We start from the raw sequence: 24,427 nt of genomic DNA, 5'->3' as shown, positions 1-24,427 counted from the left end.
GGGCGGCCACGCCCTTCCTGGCCACGCCCACGCGCGGAGGGTGGAGCCCGCGCTCCCCCTCCTCCCCCTTCCTGCGGGGGGGCGTGTCCGGGGGGGCGTGGCCTCGGCTGGGCGGGGGCGGCTCCTGCCTGCACCGTTTCCACGGCAACCTGGGGGCGGGGCTGGGCTGCTCCGCCCGCCTGGGGGGCGGGGCCTGCATGCACCGCTTCCACGGCGGCGTGGGCGTGGCCTCGGTGGCCGCGGCCAATCGCGTCAGCCCCTGCGGCCACCGCGGCTGCTGCTACCACGGCAGGGGCGGGGCTTCGCTGGGAGGGGGCGGGGCCCGCGCCGCGCAGCCCCCTCCCCTTTCGCCATGACCCCCAGCATGGCCGCCCGCATGGCCCAGTACTCCCAGTACTCCCAGTGCGCCTCCCAGTACAGCCCCGCCTCCTCCCAGTACAGCCCCGCCTCCTCGCAGTACAGCCCCGCCTCCTCCCAGTACAGCCCCGCCTCCTCCCAGTACGGCTCCGGCTCGGCCCAGTTCGGCTCCGGCTCGGCCCAGCTCGGCGCGGCGGCGGCCCAGTACCAGTACCAGTACGCCCAGCTGGCCTCCCAGTACTCCCAGTACTCCCAGTACGGCGCCGAGGGCTCCCAGTACGGCGCCGGCGACGCCGCCCAGTACGCCCAGTACGGCGCCCAGCTGCAGGCTGGGGAGGCCGCCCAGTACGCGGCGCAAACTGGGAACCAGTACGGGGCCGGGGGAGGGGCGGCGGCGGCCGCGGCGGGGGGGGGGAGGGGCGGCCGCGGCGGGGGGAGGGGCGGGCTCGGCAGGAGGGGGAGGGGCGGGGTGGGCGGGGGAGGGGGCGCAGGAGGGGTGGGCGGGCAGCGGGGGAGGGGCGAGCTGGGGCAGCTGGGTGACGCCCGCGCAGTAGCGGGGGAGGGGAGGTGGATTTTGGGGGCGTTTCGGGGGATTTTGGGGTTTTTAGCCCCAAAGCCGCCAGGGAGGCGGCTCCAGGGGGGCGTGGCCGAGGGTGAAGCCCCGCCCACATCCCCGCCGGAGGCGGAGTCTGCGTCGGCGCTCTCCGGGCTGGGCCCCGCCCCCTGCACGTGATTGGTGGAGGTGAGAGCCGGGGGTGGGGCCCCGGGGAAGGGGCGGGGCTAAGGGAGGGTGGGGGGAATTGGTGATTTTGGGGTTAAATTCCCTTTTTTGGGGTAAAAATCCCTGATTTTGGGGTAAAATTTACTGATTTTGGGGACTGATTTTGGGGTGAAAAAATTGCCATTTTTTGGGTAGGTTTTAGGGTAAAAATTCCCAAATTTGGGGTGGATTTTGGGGTAAAAATTCCCAGTTTTGGGGTAAAAATTCCTGGTTTTGGGTGGATTTTAAGGTGGAAATTCCCATTTTTGGGGTAAAGTTTGGGGTAAAAATTCCCAGGTTTTGGGTGGATTTTTGGGGTAAAAATTCCTGATTTTGGGGTGGGTTTTAGGCTGAGTGTTCCCAGTTTTGGGGTAAGATTTGGGGTAAAAATGCCCTTTTTTGGGGTAAATATCCCTGATTTTGGGGTGGATTTTTAGGTGGAAATTCCCAGTTTTGGGGTAAAAATTCCTATTTTTGGGGTAAAAATTCCTATTTTTGGGGTGGATTTCAAAGGGAAAATTCCCATTTTTCGGGTGGGTTTTAGGGTGGAAATTCCCAATTTTGGGGTAAAAATTCCTGATTTTGGGGTGGATATTGGGGTAAAAATTCCCAGGTTTGGGGTGGATTTTAAGGTGGAAATTCCCAGTTTTGGTGTAAAGTTTGGGCTAAAAATTCCCATTTTTGGGGTAAATATTCCCAGTTTTGGGGTGGATTTTAAGGTGGAAATTCCCAATTTTGGGGTGGATTTTGGGGTAAAAATTTCCATTTTTGGCTGGATTTCAAGGTGCAGTTTTGGGTGGAATGTCTGGTTTTGGTTGGTGGAGTTTGGGGTGAAAATGTTCGGATTTGGGGTGGATTTGAGGACGGATTTTGGGGTGAAAATTCCCGGTTTGGGGTGGCTGTGGTGGTGAATTTTGGGGTGAAAATTCCCAGGTTTGGGGTCTCGTTATAAAGTTAGAATTCCCAATTTTGGGGTGGATTTTGGGGTAAAAAAAATCTCATTTTTGGGGTAAAAATTCCCACATTGGAGGTGGATTTAGGAGTAAAAATTCCCAATTTTGGGGTTAAAATTCAGAGTTTTGGGGTAAAAATTCCCAATTTTGGGGTGGATTTCAGGGTAAAAATTCCCAGGGTGGGGGTGGATTTTGGAGTAAAAATTCCCAGTTTTGGGGTAAAAATTCCCTTTTTTGGGGTGGAATTTGAGTTAAAAAATCCCAGTTTTAGGTTGGATTTTGGGGTTAAGTTTGGAGTTTTGGATGGATTTTGGGGTGAAAATGCCCATTTTTGGGGTGTAATTTGGGTTAAAAATTCCCAGTTTTGGGGTGGACTTTGGGGTGAAAATACTGAATTTCGGGGTGAAAATTCCCATTTCTGGGGTGGATTTTGGGTTAAAAATTCCCATTTTTAGAATGGATTTTGAGGTTAAAGTTCAGAGTTTTGGGGTTAAAATGCCCATTTTTGGGGTGGATTTTGGGTTAAAAATTGCCATAATTAGGGTGGACTTCGGGGTTAAAGTTTGGAATTCTGGGGTGGAATTTGGGTTTAAAATTCCCAGTTTAGGGCTGGATTTTGGGTTAAAAATGCCCGCTTTTGGGGTGGGTTTTGGAGTTAAAATACGGAATTTTGGGGTAAAAATGCCCACGTTTGGGGTGGGGTTTGGATTAAAAGTTCCCACTTTTGGGGTGGATTGTGGGTTAAAAATTCCCATTTTTAGGGTGGATTTTGGGTTAAAATTTCCTATTTTTAGGGTGGATTTTGAGGTTAAAGTTGGGAGTTTCGGGGTGGGTTTTGGGGTGGAAATGCCCATTTTTGGGGTGGACTTAGGGGTAAAAAATTCCCAGTTTTGCTGTAAAAATTCCTATTTTTGGGGCGAAAATGCCCATGTTTGGGGTGGTTTTTAGAGTTAAAATTTGGAATTTTGGGGTGGAATTTGGGACGAAAATTCCCATTTTTAGGGTGGATTTTGAGGTTAAAGTTCAGAGTTTTGGGGTGGATTTTGTGGTGAAAATGCCCACTTTTGGGGCGGACTTAGGAGTAAAAAAATCCAAGTTTTGGTGTAAAAATTCCCATTTTTAGGATGGATTTTGGGTTAAAAATTCCCATTTTTTTAGGGTGGACTTTGGGGTTAAAATTTGGAATTTTGGGGTGGGTTTGGGGGTGAAAATTCCAATTTCTGGGGTGGATTTTGGGTTAAAAATTCCCATTTTTAGGGTGGGTTTTGGGTTAAAAATTACCATTTTTAGGCTGAATTTCAAGGTTAAAGTTGGGAGCTTTGGGATGGATTTTGGGGTGAAAATTCCCATTTCTGGGGTGGGTTTTGGGGTGAAATCTCCGTTCCTGGGGGTTTCTGACCGGTGCCCATTGCAGGTGGCACCGGGGGGTGACCGCGGTGGCCTCGTGCGGGGTGAGCATCGGGGGGGGAATTTGGGAAAATTTGGGGCCATTTCGGGGGGATTTGGGGTCCCTGCCCCCCCCCCTCGGGGTTGGGTTTACGGGGAAAGTGAAAAAAACCCCAATTTTGTGGTAAAAAAATGGAATTTTTGGGCAGGATTTGGGTAAAAGGGGTGGAATTTGGGGTGAAAATTCCCATTTTGGGGTGAAAATTCCCAGTAAAAAAATTCCCATTTTGGGGTAAAAGTTCCCTTTTGGGGGATGGATTTTGGGGTGAAAATTTGAGGTAAAAATATCCATTTTGGGGTAAAAATTCCCATTTTAGGGTAAAAATTCCCATTTTGGGGTGAAAATTCCCATTTTGGGGACAGATTACTGGGTGGAATTTGGGGTAAAAACACTCAGTTTAAGGGGTGGATTTTGGGGCAGAACTTGGGGTGAAAATTCCCTTTTTTGGGGCTGGACTTGGGGGTGAAAATATCCCATTTGGGGGTGGATTTTTGGGTGAAAAACGCACAATTTGGGGGTGGATTTTGGGGCAAAAACCACCAACTTCAGGGTGGATTTTGGGGTAGAAATGCTGGATTTCGGGGGTGGTTTTTGGGGTGAGAATGCCCAGTTTGGGGGTTGTTTTTAGGGTGAAAACGCTCAGGTTGCAGGTGGATTTTGGGATGGAAACGCCCGCTCTGAGGGCGGATTTTGGGGTAAAAATGTCCTTTTTGGGGTCAAAATGTGCAAGCGGGGCTGGATTTTGGGGTGAAAGCTGCTGCTTTTGGGTGGATTTTGGGGGAGGATTTGGGGCAGATTTTGGAGGTGAAAATGCCCAATTTGAGGGGGGAATTTAGGGCGGAATTGTCCATTTCGGGGGCGGATTTTGGGCTGGAATTGGCCAGTTTTGGGGCCGGATTTTGGGGTGAAACTTCCCAATTTGGGGGGTGGATTTTGGGGTGAAGTTTTCCAGTTTTGGGGGTGGATTTTGGGCTGGAATTTGCCATTTTGGGGGCGGATTTTGGAGGTGAAAATGCCCAGTTTGAGGGGGGATTTTGGGCTGAAATTTGCCATTTTGGGGGCGCATTTTGGGGTGAAATTTTCCAGTTTTGGGGGCGGATTTTGGGGTGAAATTTTCCAGTTTTGGGGGCGAATTTTTGGGGTGAAACCGCCCAGTTTGGGGGGTGGATTTTGGGGTGACCTTGCCCAGTTTGGGGGTGGAATTTGGGGTGAAATCTCTGAGTTTTGGGGTCGCTGTTGAGCTGGAAGTTCCCATTCTGGGGGTTGGCTTTGGGGGGGCATTTTGGGTCAGATTTGGGAGATTTTGGGGCAGATTTGGGGTAAGATTTTGGGTCAGATTTGGGGGATTTTGGGTCACTTTTGGGGGATTTTGGGTCTGGGGGCTTTGAGCTGTGCCCCATCTCAGGATCTTTGGGGTCACTCGGGGGGGGCGGGGGTCACTCCGGGGTCACTCAGGGGTCACTCTGTGGGGGCGGGGCCACGCGGGGGTCGCTCTCCGGTCGCTCTCGGGGTCACCCTGGGGTCGCCCCGCGGGTCCCCATGTGGGGTCACCGCGGGCGGGGGTCGCTCCTCAGGTCACCCAGGGGTCACCCAGGGGTCACGGCGGGGTCACTCCGACCCCTCCCCCGCGCCGGCGCCGCCGCTCCAGGGACGCTCGGGAGCCGGTACGTGCGGGGGAGGGGCCCGGCGGGGCCGGGGACCCCCAGAAACGGCTCCGGACCCCCGGATTTTGGGGTCAGGGGGGTCCAAAACCCCCCCCTCTCCCCTCCCCCACCCCTCGCTGGGGCCGCCGTGGGTCCTCCCGGCCGCTGGGGGGCGCTGTGGCGCGGCCCCGCCCCCCCCCTCACCCCTCTCTTCTCTTGCAGCTCCGCTCCCCCGAAGCTCCGCCCCTGACTTCAGGCCCCGCCCCCTTTTCCCTGCTCCCGACCCGCCCCTTTTATCTTCAAGCTCCGCCCCTTTCTCCTGTCCAAGCTCCGCCCATTTCTCCTGACCACGCCCCCTGCTTTGGCCCCGCCCTCTCCTGTTTGAGCCCCGCCCCTTTCTTCAGACCCCGCCCCCCTTTCTTCAGACCCCCGCCCATTTTATCTGCAAGCCCCGCCCCTTTTTGTTCTGTTTCCTGTTTTACATTAAAACGACCCAAAATGGAGGGGGCGTGGTCTCTGCTTGGGGGGGCGGGGCTTGGGCTGATCCATTGTGGGAGAGGGGGGGTGGGAAGAGCCCAAAAAAGCAAAAATTCCTCCAAAAAAACCCCCAAAATCCCCGCAAAAAATCCCCAAAATTTTTTGTCATAACCTTGAATTTTCCCTAAATTTTCCTTAAAATTCCCGTAATTCCTTTTGACCCCCAAATTCCCCTTCATGACCCCAAAATCCCCAATTTTCTTCCCAAGCCCCCTCCAAAAATCCCTTTGGGCCCCCAAAATTCCCGTAATTCCCTTGGACCCCCAAATTCCCCCAAAATCCCCTCAAAATTCTCTCTCAAAACCCTGAAAATTCCCCTAAAATTTCCCCAAATTCCCCTTCATGACCCCAAAATCCCCAATTTTCCTCCCAAAACCTCCCCAAAAATCCCTTTGGGACCCCCGAATTTCACTCGGACCCCCCCAGTCGCTGCCCAGGATTTTTTATTGGGGTTTTTTTTTCTCCCTCCCCTCCCCCCCAGCCCCGAGAGCCCCAAAATCCCCCGAACTGAGCCCGGGGGGGGCTCAGGGCAGGGGGGGGTCGGTGGCGGCCCCGGTCGAGTCCTGCGGCTTCATCACGTCCGGCAGCTCGGGGGGGGCTCGAGAAGGGCTCGATGCGCAGCCCCTCGAAGGACTCCTCTGCAGGGGAAAGGGTTAAATCACACCTGGGAACCCCAAAATCCCAAAAAAAATCCCACCCCAAAACCCCCCCGCAGCCCCTCGAAGGACTCCTCTGGGGGGTAAAGGGTTAAATCACACCTGGGAACCCCAAAACCCCAAAAAAACCCCAAAAATCCCACCCCAAAACCCCCCGCAGCCCCTCGAAGGACTCCTCTGGGGAGGAAAGGGTTTAAATCACCTCAAAACCCCACCTGGGAACCCAAAAAACCCCAAAAATCCAACCCAGAACACCCAAAAACCCCAAAATCCCACCCTAGAATCCCCCTGCAGCCCCTCGAAGGACTCTTCTGGGGAGGAAAGGGTTAAAATTGTACCCAAGGACCCCAAAAACCAAAAAAAACCCACACCCAGGGACCCCAAAAACCCCACCCTGAAATCTGCCCCGCAGCCCCTCGAAGGACTCCTCTGCAGGGAAAGGGTTTAAATCCCCTTTAGAAACCCCCAAAAAAACCAAATTCCCACCCCAAAACCCCCCTGCAGCCCCTCGAAGGACTCCTCTGCAGGGAAAGGGTTAAAATTGTACCTAGGGACCAAAAAAACCCAAAAAATCCAACCCAAAAACCCCAAAAACTCCGAATTCCCATCCTGAAATCTGCCCCACAGCCCCTCAAAGGACTCTTCTGGGGAGGAAAGGGTTAAAATTGTACCCAAGGACCCCAAAAACCAAAAAAAATCACACCCAGGACCCCAAAAACCCCACCCTGAAATCTGCCCCGCAGCCCCTCGAAGGACTCCTCTTCTGGGGAGGAAAGGGTTAAATCACCTCAAAAACCCCACCTGGGAACCCCAAAAACCCCAAAAAAATCCCAAAATCCCGCCCTGAAATCTGCCCTGCAGCCCCTCGAAGGACTCCTCTGGGGAGGAAAGGGTTAAAATTGTACCCAAGGACCCCAAAAAATCCAACCCAAAACACGAAAAAAACCAAAAAAAAATCCCAAAAATCCCACCATGAAACCCCCCCTGCAGCCCCTTGAATGACTCCTCTGGGGAGGAAAGGGTTAAATCCCCCTCAAAAATCCACCTGGGATCCCAAAAACCCCAAAAAATCCAACCCAGAACACCAAAAACCCCCAAATCCAACCCAGGGACCCCAAAATTCTACTCTGAAATCTGCCCTGCAGCCCCTCGAAGGACTCCCTCTGGCATTTGGAGAGGAAAAGGTTAAAATCCCCTAAAAAATCCACCCAGGGACCCCAAAAACCAAAAAAAAAAAAACCCCAAAATCCCACCGGGGACCCCAAAAAAATTCAAAATTCAACCCAGGGACCCCAAAAAAATCCCACCCTGAAACCCCCCTGCAGCCCCTGAAAGGATTCCTCTGGGATTTGGGGAGGAAAGGGTTAAAGGTTGTACCCAGGGACCCCAAAAAACCCCAAAATTCACATCTGGGAACCCCAAAATCCAACCCAGGGACCCCAAAAAACCCCAAAGGCCCCCCCCAGGGAACCAAACACCCTCAAGGACCCCCAAAATCCCCTTTGGGACCCCCCCAAACCTCCCCAAATCCCCTTTAGTCACCCCAAACCCCCTTTAGGGACCCCAAAACCCCCCCAGGACACCCCAAACCCACCCAAGGACCCCCCAAACTTCCCCAAAAGCCCCCTTTAGAACACCCAAACCTCCTTTAGGGCCCTCAAACCCCCTCTAGGGACCCCAAAATCCCCTTTAGCCCCTTTAGGGACCCCCAATCCCCCTTTAAGGACCCCCAAACCCCCTTTAGGGGACCCCAAGGACCCCCTAAACTTCCCCAAAATCCCCTTTAGTCACCCCCAATCCCCCTTTAGTCACCCCCAAACCCCCTTTAGGGACCCCCAAACCCCCTTTAGGGACCCCAATCCCCCTTTAAGGACCCCCAACCCCCTTTAGGGACCCCCAAGGACCCCCTAAACTTCCCCAAAATCCCCTTTAGTCACCCCCAAACCCCCTTTAGGGACCCCCAATCCCCCCTTTAGGGCCCCCAATCCCCCTTTAGAGACCCCAAGCCCCCTTTAGGGACCCCCAAACCCCCTTTAGCCCCCCCCAAGGACCCCCTAAACTACCCCCAAACCCCCTTTAGTCACCCCAAGCCCCCTTTAGAGACCCCAAACCCCATTTAGGGACCCCAAAATCCCCTTTAGGGACCCCAAAAACCCCCTCTAGCCCCCCTCAAACCCCCTTTAGGCCCCCCAAAACCTCTTTAAGGACCCCAAACCCCCTTAGAGACCCCAAACCCCGCTTTAGGGACCCCAAAATCCCCTTTAGGGACCCCAAACCCCCTTTAGGGACCCCAAAATCCCCTTTAGGGACCCCCAATCCCCCTTTAGGGCCCCCAATCCCCCTTTAGAGACCCCAATCCCCCTTTAGAGACCCCAAACCCCCTTTAGGGACCCCCAATCCCCCTTTAAGGACCCCCAAACCCCCTTTAGCCCCCCCCAAGGACCCCCTAAACTACCCCAAACCCCCTTTAGTCACCCCAAGCCCCCTTTAGAGACCCCAAACCCCATTTAGGGACCCCAAAATCCCCTTTAGGGACCCCCAAAAACCCCCTCTAGCCCCCCTCAAACCCCCCTTTAGTCACCCCCAAACCCTCTTTAAGGACCCCAAAATCCCCTTTAGAGACCCCAAACCCCGCTTTAGGGACCCCAAAATCCCCTTTAGGGACCCCAAACCCCCTTTAGGGACCCCAAAACCCCCCTCAGGGCCCCGCCCACCCCCGGTGCGCAGGGCCAGCCCCACGGTGGCCGGCGCCTGCGGCCGCGCCGTCTGGCTGGTGAAGCCGCAGTCGCCCAGAGTCTTGGAGTCCTCCAGCAGCTTGGTCGTCCTGGGGGCCACAAACGGGGGGATCAGCTCACAATGTCCCTGAAAGCATCCCCGGAATATCCCCGAAATATCCCCAAAGTATCCCTGAAATATCCCCAAAGTATCCCTGAAATATCCCCGAAATATCCCCAAAATATCCCTGAAATATCCCCGAAATATCCCTGAAATATCCCCGGAATATCCCCAAAGTATCCCCGAAATATCCCCAAAATATCCCCAAAGTATCCCTGAAATATCCCCAAAATATCCCAGAAATATCCCCAAAATATCCCAGAAATATCCCCAAAATATCCCAGAAATATCCCCGAAATATCCCTGAAATATCCTCAAAATATCCCTGAAATATCCCTGAAATTATCCCCGAAATATCCCTGAAATATCCCCAAAGTATCCCTGAAATATCCCCAAAATATCCCCCAAAGTATCCCTGAAATATCCCCAAAATATCCCAGAAATATCCCCAAAATATCCCAGAAATATCCCCAAAATATCCCTGAAATTATCCCCGAAATATCCCTGAAATATCCCCGAAATATCCCTGAAATATCCTCAAAATGTCACTGAAATTATCTCTGAAATATCCCCAAAATATCCCTGAAATATCCCTGAAATATCCCCGAAATATCCCTGAAATATCCCCGAAATATCCCTGAAATATCCCCGAAATATCCCAGAAATATCCCCAAAATATCCCAGAAATATCCCCAAAATATCCCTAAAATTATCCCCGAAATATCCCTGAAATATCCCCGAAATATCCCCAAAGTATCCCTGAAATTATCCCTGAAATTATCCCCGAAATATCCCCAAAGTATCCCTGAAATATCCCCGAAATATCCTCAAAATGTCACTGAAATTATCTCTGAAATATCCCCTGAAATATCCCTGAAATATCCCCGAAATATCCCCAAAGTATCCCTGAAATATCCCCAAAATATCCCAGAAATATCCCCAAAATATCCCTGAAATATCCCTGAAATATCCCCGAAATATCCCCAAAATATCCCTGAAATATCCCCGAAATATCCCCAAAGTATCCCTGAAATATCCCCGAAATATCCCTGAAATATCCCCGAAATATCCCTGAAATATCCCCAAAATATCCCTGAAATTATCCCCAAAATATCCCTGAAATATCCCCGAAATATCCCAAAGTATCCCCGAAATATCCCTGAAATATCCCCAAAATATCACCTAAAATATGCGTGAAATTACCTCAAAATGTCACTGAAATTATCCCTGAAATATCCCCAAAATATCACCTAAAATATCCCTGAAATATCCCCAAAATATCCCTGAAACATCCCTGAAATATCCCCAAAATATCCCTGAAATATCCCCAAAATGTCCCCTGAAACAGCCTCAAAATATCCCTGAAATATTCCTGGAATTACCTCAAAATATCCCTGAAATTACCTCAAAATATCACTGAAATATTACTGAAATTAACCCAAAAAATCCACTGAGATATCCTCAAAACATCCACTGAAATTACCTCAAAATATCCCTGAAATATCCCCAAAATAGTCTCAAGACATCCCTGAAATTATCCCAAAAATTCCCCTGAAATATCCTCAAAATATCCCTGAAATTACCTCAAAATATCCCCTAAAATATGCCTGGAATTATCCCAACAAATCCACTGAAATATCCTCAAAATATCCATGAAAAATCCGAAAAATATTCCCTCAAATTACCTCAAAATATCCCTGAAATTATCCTCAAAATTCCCCTGAAATATCCTGAAATTACCTAAAAAAAAATCCACTGAAATATCGTCAAAATATCCCTGAAATTATCGCTGAAATATCCCCAAAATATCCCTGAAATCTCATCAAAATATCCTGAAATATCCTCAGAATATCCCTGAAATTATCCCAAAAATTCCTCTGAAATTACTCAAATTATCACTGAAATTATCCCTGAAATTATCCCAAAAATTCCCCCGAAATTATCCCAAAAAATGCACTGAAATATCCCCCAAATATCCCTGAAATAGCCTCAAAATATCCCCCAAAATGCGTCCAAATCTCCTCAATTTCCCCCTTAAATCCCCCCAAAACCCCCTCAAACCTCCCCAAACCCCCTCAAATCTCCTCAGATCCCCCTAAAACCTCCCCAAATCCCAAAAATTCCCCCCCAAAATCCCCTCAGCCTCCCCCAAAACCCCTCAAATCTCCCCAAAATCCCCACAAATCCCCCCTTAAATCCCCTTAAATCCCCCCAAATCCCCTCCATTTCCCCCTCAAATCCCCCCAAACCCCCTTAAATCCCCCCTAAACCCCCTCACCCCCCCAAACCCCTCAAATCCCCCTTAAATCCCCTCAAATCCCCTTTAAATCCCCCCAAATCCCCTCAAACCTCCCCAAACCCCATTAAATCCCCCCCAAAACCCCTCGAATTTCCCCTCAAATCCCCCTCAAACCCCCCCAAACCCAAAACCCCCCAAATCCCCCCCAAACCCCATCCCAAATCTCCTCTGATCCCCTCAAATCTCCCCAAAATCCCCTCAAACCCCCCTTAAATCCCCCCAAATTCCCTCAAATCCCCCCAAAATCCCCTCATCCCCCCCCAAATCCCCTCAATTTCCTCCAACCCCCCCAAATTCCCTCAAATCTCCCCAAAATCCCCTCAAACCCCCCCAAACCCCCCCTTAAATCCCCCCAAATTCCCTCAAATCCCCCCCAAATCCCCTCCATTTCCCCCTCAAATCCCCCAAACCCCCTTAAATCCCCCCTAAACCCCCTCAACCCCCCCAAACCCCTCAAATCCCCCTTAAATCCCCTCAAATCCCCTTTAAATCCCCCCAAATCCCCTCAAACCTCCCCAAACCCCATTAAATCCCCCCAAACCCCTCGAATTTCCCCTCAAATCCCCCTCAAACCCCCCCAAACCCAAAACCCCCCAAATCCCCCCCAAACCCCATCCCAAATCTCCTCTGATCCCCTCAAATCTCCCCAAAATCCCTCAAACCCCCCTTAAATCCCCCCAAATTCCCTCAAATCCCCCCAAAATCCCCTCATCCCCCCCCAAATCCCCTCAATTTTCCTCCAACCCCCCCAAATTCCCTCAAATCTCCCCAAAATCCCCTCAAACCCCCCCAAACCCCCCCTTAAATCCCCCCAAATTCCCTCAAATCCCCCCAAAATCCCCTCATCCCCCCCCAAATCCCCTCAATTTTCCTCCAACCCCCCAAATTCCCTCAAATCTCCCCAAAATCCCCTCAAACCCCCCAAACCCCCCTTAAATCCCCCCAAATTCCCTCAAATCCCCCCAAAATCCCCTCATCCCCCCCAAATCCCCTCAATTTTCCTCCAACCCCCCCAAATTCCCTCAAATCCCCCCAAAAACCCCTCAATTTCCCCCTCAAACCTCCCCAAACCCCCTTAAATCCCCCCGAAAACCCCCTCAGTTTCCCCCCAAACCCCCATAAATCACCCCAAACTCCCTCAAACCCCCCCAAAATCCCCCCAAACCCCCCCAAAGCCCCTCAATTTCCCCCCAAAATCCCCTCAACTTCTCCCCAATCCCCCCAATTCTCCCTCAAACCCCCCCTTAAATCCCCCCAACCCCCCCAAAACCTCTCAATTCTCCCCCAAACCCCCCTCAAATCCCCCCAAATCCCCCCAAACCCCCCAAAATCCCCCCAAATCCCCCCAGTTCCCCGTTAACCCCTCAGTGCCCGCCCTTGTAGAGCCGCTGCTCCTCGGGCGGCCGGTGCAGGATGCCCTGCACGATCCGCTTCAGCTCCAGCACGGTCGAGGACTCCTTGGCCTCGGTGAAAATCGTCGTCTTGTGCCGCCGGATCATCAGGAACACGTCCTGGCAGCGCGGCGAGCGAAAAACGGGCGAATTTAGGGCGGTTTTACCCCATTTTAGGCGCGGGTTTTACCCCATTTTAGGCGGGTTTAGGGAGCGGGGCGCCTGAGGGAGTGGGCGGGGTTAATCTGGGGGGCGTGGCTGGTAAAAAAGGGAGGTGGCCAGCGCAGAAATGAGGCGGGGTTTGCCTTAAAAGGGCGTGGCTAATTAATAAGAGGTGTAATTAAAGCAGAAAACGGGCGTGGTTGTTAAAATTTAAGGGTTGTTTGCGTAATAAGACGCGGATTTGGGGTAAGTGCGGGGCGTGGTTTGCGTGAGGGCGAGGGGGCGTGGCCTCCGTGAGGGGGCGTGGCCTCCGTGAGGGGGCGAGGGGGCGTGGTCACCGTGAGGGAGCGAGGCCTCCGTGAGGGGCGAGGGGGCGTGGCCTCCCCCAGCGGGGCGGGGGCGGTTTTGGGGCGAAATTTCGCCATTTCGGGCCATTCCTCCGGGGGCTCCCCGACCCCGCCGGGACCCCGGCGCGTTCCCAAAGCGGGCGAAAGCACCAGGACGGCCCCAAAGCCAGCGCGGAGCCGCCGCCGCCGCCTCCTCCCGCCCTCCCGGGGGCTCTCACCATGGCGGCCGCTCCGCCGGCTCCGTCTGCGCCGGGTCCGCCGCGATCCCAGCGGCCCCCGCGGCGCCCGCGCGCGCGCAGAGCCCACCCCGAAACCTCGCGAGAACGCGCCGCCATCTTGGAAGGTCACGGCCGCTTGAGGGGGGGAGGGCGGCGCCATTTTGAGGAGGGAAAAATGGCGGGTGGGATTTGGGGGGATTTTGGGGGGGATTCGAGGCGAATTCGGGGCGATTTTGAGGCGATTTCGGCGTCACGCACCGCGGCCGCGTGTACTTCACGCTGTGTAAACACTCTCAGGGCGAACCGCGGCGTTGTCGCGAATTTTTACCCCGATTTGGCTGAAATTTGAGGAGGGGGCTTTTTTGGGGTGTCCCCCCCCCCCCCCCCAATAAATTTTGGGCGATCCCTGAGGGGGATCCCCCCCCTCATACCCACAGTGGTTCAATCCCGCCCCTCCCCCTCCCCCCCCCATTCACTTTTAGGGCGTCGCCCCCAAATTTTGGGGGGTGGGGGAGGGGCGGGGGGGTGGGGGAGGGGCGCCCCCGCCCCTCCCCCCCGGCGTGGGCGAACCCGTCGAGCGGCGTCGGCGGCGCCGCCCCTCCCCCCGCCGGGGATTTAAGGGGGTGCGGGGGGGTGGGGGAGGGGGCGGCGCCGCCATGGGGACCCCGCGGGCGCTGCTGCCCCTCCCCCTCCTGCTGCTGGCCGCCCTCGCCTGTGGACGTCACGCCCGGGGACCCCCCCCCAGGTGAGACCCCCCTCCCCCACGGCCCCTCCCCCACCCGTGGGAAAGCGGCCCGGGGGGGGTTCGGAGCCAAAATTTGGGGGTTGGGCAAATTTGGGGGGGGGGAATTTGGGGATTTTGGGATTTTTCCCCAAAATTTGGGGGATTGGGGGGTCAAATCTGGGGATTTTGGGGCTGAATTTGGGGATTTTGGGCAGAAATTTGGGGTTCCTGGGTGGAAATTTGGGGATTTTGGGGTGGAAATTTGGGATTTTCCCCAAAATTTGGGGATTTGGGGTGGGAATTTGGGATTTTCCCCAGAATTTGGGGGTTTGGGGGGACAAATTTGGGGATTTTGGGCGGAAATTTGGGGATTTTGGGCAGAAATTTGGGGATTTTGGGGTGGAAATTTGGGATTTCGGGCAGAAATTTGGGGATTTGGGGTTGAATTTTTGGGTTCCCGGGTGGAAATTTGAGATTTTCCCCAAAATTTGGGGGTTTGGGGTGGGAATTCGGGGATTTTGGGTGAAAATTTGGGATTTTCCCCAAAATTTGGGGGTTCGAGGTTGGGGGTTGGGCAAATTTGGGGTCAAAATTTGGAGATTTTGGGTGGAAGTTTGGGGATTTTAGGCAGAAATTTGGGGGTTCCCGGGTGGAAATTTGGGGATTTTGGGGTCAAATTTGGGGATTTGGGGTTGAATTTTTGGGTTCCTGGGTGGAAATCTTGAGCTTTTTTGGTGGAAATTTGGGGGTTCCAGGTGGAAATTTGGGATTTTGGGGGGAAATTTGGGATTTTGCCCAAAATTTGGGGTTCAAAGTTTGGGGTTCAGCAAATTTGGGGTCAAAATTTGGAGATTTTCGGGTTCCCGGGTGGAAATTTGGGGATTTTGGGGCCGAATTTGGGATTTTGGGGCAGAAATTTGGGGATTTTGGGTTTAATTTTTGGGTTCCCAGGTGGGATTTTGGGTGGAAATTTGAGATTTTCCCCAAAATTTGGGGTTCAAAGTTTAGGATCCAGCAAATTTGGGGTCGAAATTTGGGATTTGGTGTGGAAATTTGGGGGTTTTGGGTTGAATTTTTGGGTTCCCAAATGAAAATTTGTGATTTTCCCCAAAATTTGGGGTGGAAATTTGGGGGGGTTTGGGGCTGAATTGGGGATTTTGGGGTGGAAATTTGGGATTTGTTCCCAAATTTGGGGTTCAAAGTTTGGGGTTTGGCAAAATTGGGACCCAAAATTTGGGAATTTGGAGCCAAATTTGGAATTTTGGGTGGAAATTTTGGGGACTTGGGGTGGAAATTTGGGGATTTTGGGTTTTCCTGGGTGGAATTTTGGGATTTTTTTCCCAAAATTTGGGGGTTGAAAACTTGGGGTTCCCTAAAATCAGGATCCAAATTTGGGGGATTTGGTGGAATTTTGGGGTTTTGGGTGGAATTTTGGGGTTTCCCTCCAGTTTGGTGCCCAAAATTCGGGGTTCCCCCCCTCCCCGAGACCCAAATTTTTGGGTTTTTAGGTTTTTTTTTAAATATTGGGGGGTTTTGGGGTTTGTTCTTGGGGAGTTTGGGGGTTTTTTTTGGTTTCTTGGGTGGATTTGGGGGTTTTTATTTGGTTTTTGGGGTTTTTGGGGAGGGTTTATTTGGTTTTGGGGGTTTTTTGGGGATGGATTTTGGGATTTTGGGGTTTTTTGGGGGTGAATTTTGGGTTTTGGGGGGATTTTTTGGGTGGATTTGGGCGACTTTTTGGGTTTTTGCGGTTTTTTGGGGGGTTTTTTGGGTGGATTTGGGGTTTTTTGGGGTGAATTTTGGGTTTTGGGGGGATTTTGGGGTGGGTTTGGGGGAGTTTTTGTGGTTTTGGGTGAATTTTGGGTTTTGGGGTTTTTTTTTTGGGGGTGGATTTTGGGTTTTGGGTGTTTTTTTGTTGGATTTTGGGGGTTCCAGGGGTTTTTAGGTTTTTTGGGGGTAATTTTGGGGTTTTTGGGCATTTTGGGGTGAACTTTGGGTTTTTTGGGGTTCAGCCCCCCCTGACCCCTCCCCCCTTCCCCCCAGATGGGTCCCGGGAGCTCTCGGAGACGGAGCGGGGTGAGAGCCCCGAAATGTCCCTAAATCTCCCCAAAATGACCCCGAAATGTCCCAAAATGTCCCCAAATGACCCCAAAATGTCCCAAAATGTCCCCAAATATCCTCAAAATGTCCCCAAATGACCCCAAAATGTCCCCAAATGACCCCGAAATGTCCCCAAAATGTCCCCAGATGACCCCCGGATGTCCCCAAATGTCCCCAAAATGTCCCAAAATGTCCCCAAATATCCTCAAAATGTCCCCAAATGACCCCGACATGTCCCCAAAATGGCCCCAAATGCCCCAAAACCCTGCCCAAAATGTCCCCAGATGACCCCGGATGTCCCCAAATGTCCCCACACCCCCACCCCAAAGTCCCAAAACCCCCCTGAAATGTCCCCAAATCTCTCCAAATGTCCCCAAATCCCCCCCAAACTGTCCCTAAATGTCCCCAAATCCCCGTGAAATGTCCCCAAACCCCCCCAAATTGTCCCCCAAATGTCCCCAAAGTGTCCCTGAGTGTCCCCAAATCGCCCTGAAATGTCCCCAAACCCCCCCAAACTGTCCCCAAAGTGTCCCCAGATGTCCCCAAATATCCCCAAATTTCCAATTTATCCCCAAAAATGTTCCCAAATCTTCCCCCAAATCCCCCCCCAAACTGTCCCCAGACTGTCCCCAAACCATCCCCGAGTGTCCCCGAGTGTGACTGAGTGTCCCCTGTCCCCAAATGTCCCCAACCCCCCCCCCCAAATCCCCCCCAAGCTGTCCCCAAATCCCCCCAAGTGTCCCCAAACCCCCCCAAATGTCCCCAAAGTCCCCAAATGTCCCCAAAAGTGTCCCCAATTGTCCTCAAATCCCCCCAAAATGTCCCCAACCCCCCCAAATTGTCCCCAAATCCCCCCCAAACTGTCCCCAAGCTGTCCCCTCGTGTCCCCGCGTGTCCCTGAGTGTCCCTGAGTGTCCCCAGATGTCCCCAAACCCCCCTCAAATCCCCCCAAACCCCCCCAGACTGTCCCCAAACCCCCCCAAACCGTCCCCAGACTGTCCCCGCGTGTCCCTGAGTGTCCCCGAGTGTCCCCAAATGTCCCCAAATCCCCCTGAAATGTCCCCAAACCCCCTCAAATCCCCCCCAAATCCCCCTAGACCGTCCCCAAACCCCCCCCAAATCCCCCCCAAACCCCCCCAAACTGTCCCCTCGTTTCCCCCCCGTGTCCCCAAGCTGTCCCCGAGTGTCCCTGAGTGTCCCCAGATGTCCCCAAATCCCCCTGAAATGTCCCCAAACCCCACCCCAAACGCCCCCAAAGTGTCCCCCCGTGTCCCCCGCGTGTCCCCCGTGTCCCTGAGTGTTCCTGAGTGTCCCCAGATGTCCCCAAACCTCCCTGAAATGTCCCCAAATCCCCCCCAAACCCCCCAAATCCCCCCCAAACCCCCCAAATCCCCCCCAAACCCCCCCAAATCCCCCCAATCCCCCCCCAACCCCCCCCCAAGCTGTCCCCGCGTGTCCCCGCGTGTCGCTGAGTGTCCCCGCGTGTCCCCAAATGTCCCCAAACCTCCCTGAAATGTCCCCAAATCCCCTCAAATCCCCCACAAACTGTCCCCAAACCCCCCCGAAATGTCCCCGCGTGTCCCCCGCGTGTCCCCAAATGTCCCCAAACCTCCCTGAAATGTCCCCAAATCCCCTCAAATCCCCCACAAACTGTCCCCAAACCCCCCCAAGCTGTCCCCTCGTGTCCCCTCGTGTCCCCTCGTGTCCCCAAATGTCCCCAAACCTCCCTGAAATGTCCCCAAACCCCCTCAAATCCCCCCCAAACCCCCCCAAACCCCCCCGAACTGTCCCCAAACTGTCCCCGCGTGTCGCTGAGTGTGGCTGTCCCCGCAGAGTGCGGCCTGCCCCGCCCCCCTGCCCCGCCCCCCGCCCCGCCCCCGCGCCGTGGGGGGGCTGGGAGGCGGGGGAGGGGCGCTGGCCCTGGCAGGGCTCCCTGCGCCGCGGGGGGGCGCACGTGTGCGGGGTGTCCCTCGTGTCCCCCCAGTGGGTGCTGACCGCCGCCCACTGCCTGCAGGGGTGAGTACACACCAGTATAAACCAGTACGGACCGGTACGGACCGGTACAGGGCAATAGAAACCAGTACAAACCAGTATAGACCAGTATGGACTGCATAGACCAGTATGGGATTGGGACCAGACTGGGACTGGGAACAGGGACTGGGACCAGTACAGACCAGTACAAACCAGTATAGACCAGTATGGACCAGTACGGACCGGTACGGACCGGTACAAACCAGTACAGAGCAATAGAAACCAGTACAAACCAGTATAGACCAGTACGGACTGCATAGACCAGTATGGGATTGGGACCAGACTGGGACTGGGAACAGGGACTGGGACCAGTACAGACCAGTATAGACCAATATGGACCAGTATGGACCAGTACAGACCAGTATAGACCAGTATAGACCAGTATGGACCAGTAATGGACCAGTGTAAACCAGTACAGAGCAATAGAAACCACTGTAAACCAGTGCAGACCAGTATAGACCAGTATGGGACTGGGGCCAGACTGGGATTGGGAGGGACTGGGACCAGTATAGACCAGTACGGACCAGTACAGACCAGTATAAACCAGTACAGACCAGTACAAACCAGTATGGAGCAATAGGAAACCAGCAGAAACCAGTGCAGACCAGTAGAAACCAGTATGGACTGCATAGACCAGTACGGGACTGGGGCCAGACTGGGATTGGGAGCAGGGACTGGGACCAGTACAGACCAGTATGGACCAGTATGGAGCAATAGAAACCAGTCTAGACCAGTACGGACCAGTACAGACCAGTGTGGGACTGGGAAACCCAACTGGGAGCGCTGTGGGACCCCCCAGGCACTGGGTGGGCGTGGCCATGGCCCCTCCCCCACACTGGCCCCCTCCCCCAACTGCCCTGACCCCTCCCACTGCCCCTCCCCCCACACTGACCCCGCCCCCTCTGCCCCTCCCCCTCATTGACCCCACCCCTCCCCCCTTCCAGAAGCCACGCCCCCCGATTATTCCCGGTCCTTTTGACCCCTGGGGAGGGGGAGGGGCTGCCCAAAGGTGGGGGAGGGGCTATGTAAGGCTGGGGGAGGGGCTATCTGAAGATGGGGGAGGGGCTATCTAAAGCTGGGGGAGGGGCAATCTAAAGATGGGGGAGGGGCAATCTAAAGCTGGGGGAGGGGGCTATCTAAAGATGGGGGAGGGGCTATCTGAAGATGGGGGAGGGGCTGTCTAAAGCTGGGGGAGGGGCTATCTAAAGATGGGGGAGGGGCTATCTAAAGCTGGGGGAGGGGCAATCTAAAGATGGGGGAGGGGCAATCTAAAGATGGGGGAGGGGCTATCTAAAGCTGGGGGAGGGGCTATCTAAAGCTGGGGGAGGGGCTATCTAAAGCTGGGGGAGGGGTTACCCGAGGGTGGGGGAGGGTCGGTGACCCCTGACCTCTGACCCCCGCCCCTCCCCCCCCCAGGAGCCGGGACCCCCGCGAGTTCTCGGTGCTGCTGGGCACGCGCGAGCTGCCGCCGGCGGGGGAGGGGCCGCCGGCGGGTGGGGGAGGGGAGGCGGTGGCGCTGTCGCTGCTCCTCCCCCACCCCGCGTACGCGGGCGAGGCCTCGAGCGGCGACATCGCCCTGGGGCGGCTGGAGCGGCGCGTGCGCTACCGGGCCGGGCTGGGGCCCGTGTGCCTGCCGGGACCGGGAATGCGCTTCCCACCGGGGACAGAGTGCGCCAGCTCCGGGCTGGGGGGACACCGGGAACGGAGGTATACTGGGTATACTGGGAATACTGGTTATACTGGGATGGACTGTTTATAGTGTTATACTGGGTTATACTGGGCCCCGTGTGCCTGCCGGGACCCGGCATGAGATTCGAACCCGGGACAACCTGTGCCAGCTCGGGATGGGGGGACACCGGGAACGGAGGTACTGGTTATACTGGGTATACTGGTTATAGTGTTGTACTGGGTTATACTGGGTTATACTGGGTTATACTGGGCCCCGTGTGCCTGCCGGGGCCCGGGATGAGATTCGAACCGGGCACGGAGTGCGCCAGCTCGGGATGGGGGGACACCGGGAATGGAGGTACTGGTTATACTGGGTATACTGGGTATAGTGTTATACTGGGTTACACTGGGTTATACTGGGCTATACTGGGGCCCGTGTGCCTGCCGGGACCGGGCATGAGATTCCAACCCGGGACAGAGTGCGCCAGCTCCGGCTGGGGGACACCGGGAACGGAGGTACTGGTTATACTGGTTATACTGGTTATAGTGTTATACTGGGTTATACTGGGTTATACTGGGCTATACTGGGTTATACTGGGTTATACTGGGCTATACTCTGCTATACTGGGTTATACTGGGCTATACTGGGTTATACTGGGTTATACTGGGCTATACTGGGTTATACTGGGCTATACTGGGCCCCGTGTGCCTGCCGGGGCCGGGGATGAGATTCCAACCCGGGACCGAGTGCGCCAGCTCCGGCTGGGGGGACACCGGGAATGGAGGTACTGGTTATACTGGTTATACTGGGTTATACTGGTTATAGTGTTGTACTGGCTTATACTGGGTTATACTGGGATATACTGGGTTATACTGGGTTATACTGGGCCCCGTGTGCCTGCCGGGACCGGGCATGAGATTCGAACCGGGCACGGAGTGCGCCAGCTCCGGCTGGGGGGGACACCGGGAACGGAGGTACTGGTTATACTGGGTATACTGGTTATGGTGTTGTACTGGGTTATACTGGGTTATACTGGGTTATACTGGGCTATACTGGGCCCCGTGTGCCTGCCGGGACCGGGCCTGAGATTCGAACCGGGCACGGAGTGCGCCAGCTCGGGCTGGGGGGACACCGGGAACGGAGGTACTGGTTATACTGGGTATACTGGGTATAGTGGTTATGGTGTTGTACTGGGTTATACTGGGTTATACTGGGCTATACTGGGCCCCGTGTGCCTGCCGGGGCCGGGGATGAGATTCGAACCGGGCACGGAGTGCGCCAGCTCGGGCTGGGGGGACACCGGGAACGGAGGTACTGGTTATACTGGGAATACTGGGTATGGTGTTGTACTGGGTTATACTGGGTTATACTGGGCTATACTGGGCCCCGTGTGCCTGCCGGGACCCGGGATGCGCTTCCGACCCGGGACAGAGTGCGCCAGCTCGGGCTGGGGGGACACCGGGAACAGAGGTACTGGTTATACTGGGTATACTGGTTATGGTGTTGTACTGGGTTATACTGGGTTATACTGGGTTATACTGGGTTATACTGGGTTATACTGGTTATACTGGGTTATACTGGGTTATACTGGGTTATACTGGGCTATACTGGGCTATACTGGGTTATACTGGGTTATACTGGGTTATACTGGGTTATACTGGGTTATACTGGGTTATACTGGTTATACTGGGTTATACTGGGTTATACTGGGTTATACTGGGCTATACTGGGCTATACTGGGTTATACTGGGTTATACTGGGCTATACTGGGTTATACTGGGTTATACTGGGTTATACTGGGCCCCGTGTGCCTGCCGGGGCCGGGCATGAGATTCCAACCCGGGACAACCTGTGCCAGCTCGGGCTGGGGGGACACCGGGAATGGAGGTACTGCTTGTACTGGGTATACTGGGTATAGTGGTGATAGTGTTGTACTGGGTTATACTGGGTTATACTGGGCTATACTGGGTTATACTGGGCTGTACTGGGCTATACTGGGAGGGAACTGGAACCCAGCTGGGGGCACTGGGAGGTCAAGGGGTGGGGTCAGGGGTCACTCAGGGGTCACTGTGGGCAGGGTGGTCAGTGTGTTTAGTGGTCAGTGGTCACTCAGTGGTCACTGTGGTCACTCTGTGGTCACTCATGGTCACTCTGGTCACTGTGGTCACTCTGGTCACTCATGGTCACTCACTGGTCACTCAGGGGTCACTCTGGTCACTCAGTGGTCACTCAGTGGTCACTCAGGGGTCAGTGTGGTCACTCATGGTCACTGTGGTCACTCAGTGGTCACTCATGGTCACTGTGGTCACTCAGTGGTCACTCAGTGGTCACTCAGTGGTCACTCAGTGGTCACTCTGGTCACTCATGGTCACTCTGGTCACTCAGTGGTCACTCAGTGGTCACTCAGTGGTCACTCTGGTCACTCATGGTCACTCTGGTCACTCAGTGGTCACTCAGTGGTCACTCAGTGGTCACTCAGTGGTCACTCATGGTCACTCTGGTCACTCAGTGGTCACTCAGTGGTCACTCAGTGGTCACTCTGGTCACTCATGGTCACTCAGTGGTCACTGTGGTCACTCTGGTCACTCTGGTCACTCTGGTCACTCTGGTCACTCATGGTCACTCTGGTCACTCAGCCCCCCGGCGGCTGCGGGAGCTGCGCCTGCCCCTCCTCCCGCTGGGGCTCTGCCGCCGCCTGTACGGCACCGACCTGGGCCCCGCCCTGCCCCCACGGCACATCCGGGATGACATGCTGTGCGCGGGCACCCGCGGGGGGGCGGGGACACCTGCAAGGTGAGTGAGACACGTGTGTGACACGTGTGTGACACGTGTGTGACATGGGACACGGGACATGCTGTGCGCCGGGCACCCGCGGGGGGGCGGGGGACACCTGCAAGGTGAGTGTGTGACACGTGACACGTGTGTGACACGCGTGTGTGTGACATGGGACACACCTGTGTGACACCTAAACATACCTGTGATACACCTGGACACACCTGGGGACACGTGTGACACACCTGGGCTCACCTGGAGGGGGGCGGGGATGCACCTGGGGACACCTGGGGGGGTTCCCACTGACCCCTGACTGACCCCTGACCCCTGACTGACCCCTGACTGACCCCTGACTGACCCCTGACCCCTGACTGACCCCTGACCGACCCCATGACCCCTGACCGACCCCATGACCCCCAGATGACCCCCAGGTGACCCCAGGTTTTATTTCCAGGGTGACTCGGGGGGCCCCCTGGTGTGCCCCTCCCCCTCGGGCCGCTGGGTCCTGGCCGGGATCGTCTCGTGGGGGGGAGGGGTGCGGGGTCCCGGCCCGCCCCGGGGTCTACACGCGCGTCAGCGCCTTCTCCCATTGGATCGCCGCCCGCGCCGGGGGCGTGGCCTTCGTGGGGCCCCGCCCCCAGAGCGCCGGCAGCGGCGCCCCCTGGCGGCCGGGAGGACTCGCGGTGGCGGCGGCGGTGGCGGCGGTGGGGGCGGGGCGGGTGTGAGGGGGGAGGGGAAACGGGGGGGAAATGGGGGGAAAAGGGGGGGAAATGGTTAAAAAAGGGGAGGAGATGGTAAAAAAATGGGGGGGAAATGGGTAAGAAAGGGGGGGAATGGGTAAAAATGGGGGAGAAAGTTGTAAAAAAAATGGTGAAAATGATTAAAAATTGATGAAAAAGGTGAAAAGTGAGAGAAGAGAGTGTGAAAGCGGGTAAAAATGGTTAAAACCGGTGGAAAAAATGGAAAAAAATAAGTGGAAAAATGGTTGAAAAATGGGTTTAAAAAGGGGGTAGAAATGGGTTAAAAAATGAGAGAAAAAATGGTTAAAATGGGGGCAAAAATGGGTTAAAAAGGGGTAAAAAATGGGTTAAAAATGGCACCAAAAAAAGGGGAAAATGAGCCCCAAAAGTGGCCAGAAAGGAGCAAAAAAGGAGCCAAAAAAGGGGGGGAAAGGAGCGGCGCCCCCCTGGCGGCCGGGGAGGACTCGCGGTGGGGGCGGGGCGGGTGTGAGGGGGGAGGGGAAAGCGGGGGGAAAAAGGGGGGAAATGGTTAAAAAGGGGGAGGAGATGGTAAAAAAATGGGGAGTGGGATGGTAAAAATGGGGGGAATGGGTAAAAATGGGGGAGAAAATTGTAAAAAAATGGTGAAAATGATTAAAAATTGATGAAAATGGTGAAAAGTGAGAGAAGAGAGTGTGAAAGCGGGTAAAAATGGTTAAAACCGGCAAAAAAAAGGTAAAAAAAAAGAGGAAAAGTGGTTAAAATGGTGGAAAAAATGGGTTAAAAAGGGGGTGGAAATGGGTAAAAAAA

The 24,427-nt window shown here is 54.5% G+C and overlaps 3 protein-coding genes and 1 long non-coding RNA gene across 11 annotated transcripts; 2 read left to right on the top strand and 2 right to left on the bottom strand.

Moving 5' to 3' along the window:
• Positions 1-342: 342 nt before the first annotated feature.
• LOC135292295 (spidroin-1-like) lies at positions 343-5,584 on the top strand. 7 transcript variants are annotated; one of them, XR_010354725.1, is made up of 5 exons: positions 343-1,099; positions 3,485-3,521; positions 4,146-4,212; positions 5,092-5,181; positions 5,383-5,584. XR_010354725.1 is itself a non-coding variant. In XM_064406495.1 (3 exons), exon 1 carries the CDS (start codon positions 353-355, stop codon positions 1,088-1,090), a length of 738 nt encoding a protein of 245 aa, XP_064262565.1. In that variant the 5' UTR covers positions 343-352; the 3' UTR covers positions 1,091-1,099; positions 3,485-3,521; positions 5,092-5,584. The 7 variants fall into 7 exon arrangements, 2 of the variants coding, with proteins under 2 accessions (XP_064262565.1, XP_064262564.1); XR_010354727.1 differs by lacking the exon at positions 4,146-4,212; XR_010354724.1 differs by having other exon boundaries at positions 4,146-5,181.
• A 539-nt stretch (positions 5,585-6,123) lies between these two features.
• LOC135292299 (uncharacterized) lies at positions 6,124-9,192 on the bottom strand. Its single transcript, XR_010354731.1, has 2 exons — positions 9,068-9,192; positions 6,124-6,335 (listed from the first exon to the last, which is right to left on the bottom strand). It is a non-coding gene; the product is annotated as an uncharacterized LOC135292299 (long non-coding RNA).
• A 3,638-nt stretch (positions 9,193-12,830) lies between these two features.
• Positions 12,831-13,762, bottom strand: LOC135292298 (elongin-B-like). The gene is made up of 2 exons (XM_064406499.1): positions 13,606-13,762; positions 12,831-12,998 (listed from the first exon to the last, which is right to left on the bottom strand). Exons 1-2 carry the CDS (start codon positions 13,720-13,722, stop codon positions 12,852-12,854), a joined length of 264 nt encoding a protein of 87 aa, XP_064262569.1. The 5' UTR covers positions 13,723-13,762; the 3' UTR covers positions 12,831-12,851.
• A 459-nt stretch (positions 13,763-14,221) lies between these two features.
• Positions 14,222-23,625, top strand: LOC135292297 (serine protease 33-like). Of its 2 annotated transcripts, XM_064406497.1 has the most exons (7): positions 14,222-14,350; positions 16,370-16,402; positions 18,260-18,442; positions 19,874-20,137; positions 20,299-20,324; positions 22,763-22,919; positions 23,353-23,625. In XM_064406497.1, the coding sequence occupies exons 1-7, from the start codon at positions 14,262-14,264 to the stop codon at positions 23,621-23,623; spliced, it is 1,023 nt and encodes a 340-aa protein (XP_064262567.1). In that variant the 5' UTR covers positions 14,222-14,261; the 3' UTR covers positions 23,624-23,625. The 2 variants fall into 2 exon arrangements, with proteins under 2 accessions (XP_064262567.1, XP_064262568.1); XM_064406498.1 differs by lacking the exon at positions 18,260-18,442 and having other exon boundaries at positions 14,231-14,350.
• The last annotated feature ends 802 nt before the right edge of the window (positions 23,626-24,427 follow it).

This window comes from Passer domesticus, unplaced genomic scaffold (assembly GCF_036417665.1).
Source record: "Passer domesticus isolate bPasDom1 unplaced genomic scaffold, bPasDom1.hap1 HAP1_SCAFFOLD_276, whole genome shotgun sequence".
NCBI lineage: Eukaryota > Metazoa > Chordata > Aves > Passeriformes > Passeridae > Passer > Passer domesticus.
Note: the sequence above shows the minus strand (reverse complement) of the source record. Positions and strands in the feature narration are given on the sequence as shown.

Bases quoted from the DNA above. Each gene is read 5' to 3' on its own strand.
- LOC135292297 (XM_064406497.1), top strand. From the start codon at position 14,262: ATGGGGACCCCGCGGGCGCTGCTGCCCCTCCCCCTCCTGCTGCTGGCC. The intron at 14,351-16,369 runs GTGAGACCCCCC...CCTTCCCCCCAG, and splicing joins GCCCGGGGACCCCCCCCCAG to ATGGGTCCCGGGAGCTCTCG. The intron at 20,138-20,298 runs CGGGCTGGGGGG...CTGTGCCAGCTC, and splicing joins GGGACAGAGTGCGCCAGCTC to GGGATGGGGGGACACCGGGA.
- LOC135292295 (XM_064406495.1), top strand. From the start codon at position 353: ATGACCCCCAGCATGGCCGCCCGCATGGCCCAGTACTCCCAGTACTCC.
- LOC135292298 (XM_064406499.1), bottom strand. From the start codon at position 13,722: ATGGCGGCGCGTTCTCGCGAGGTTTCGGGGTGGGCTCTGCGCGCGCGC. The intron at 12,999-13,605 runs GTGAGAGCCCCC...CCGCGCTGCCAG, and splicing joins CCGGCGGAGCGGCCGCCATG to GACGTGTTCCTGATGATCCG.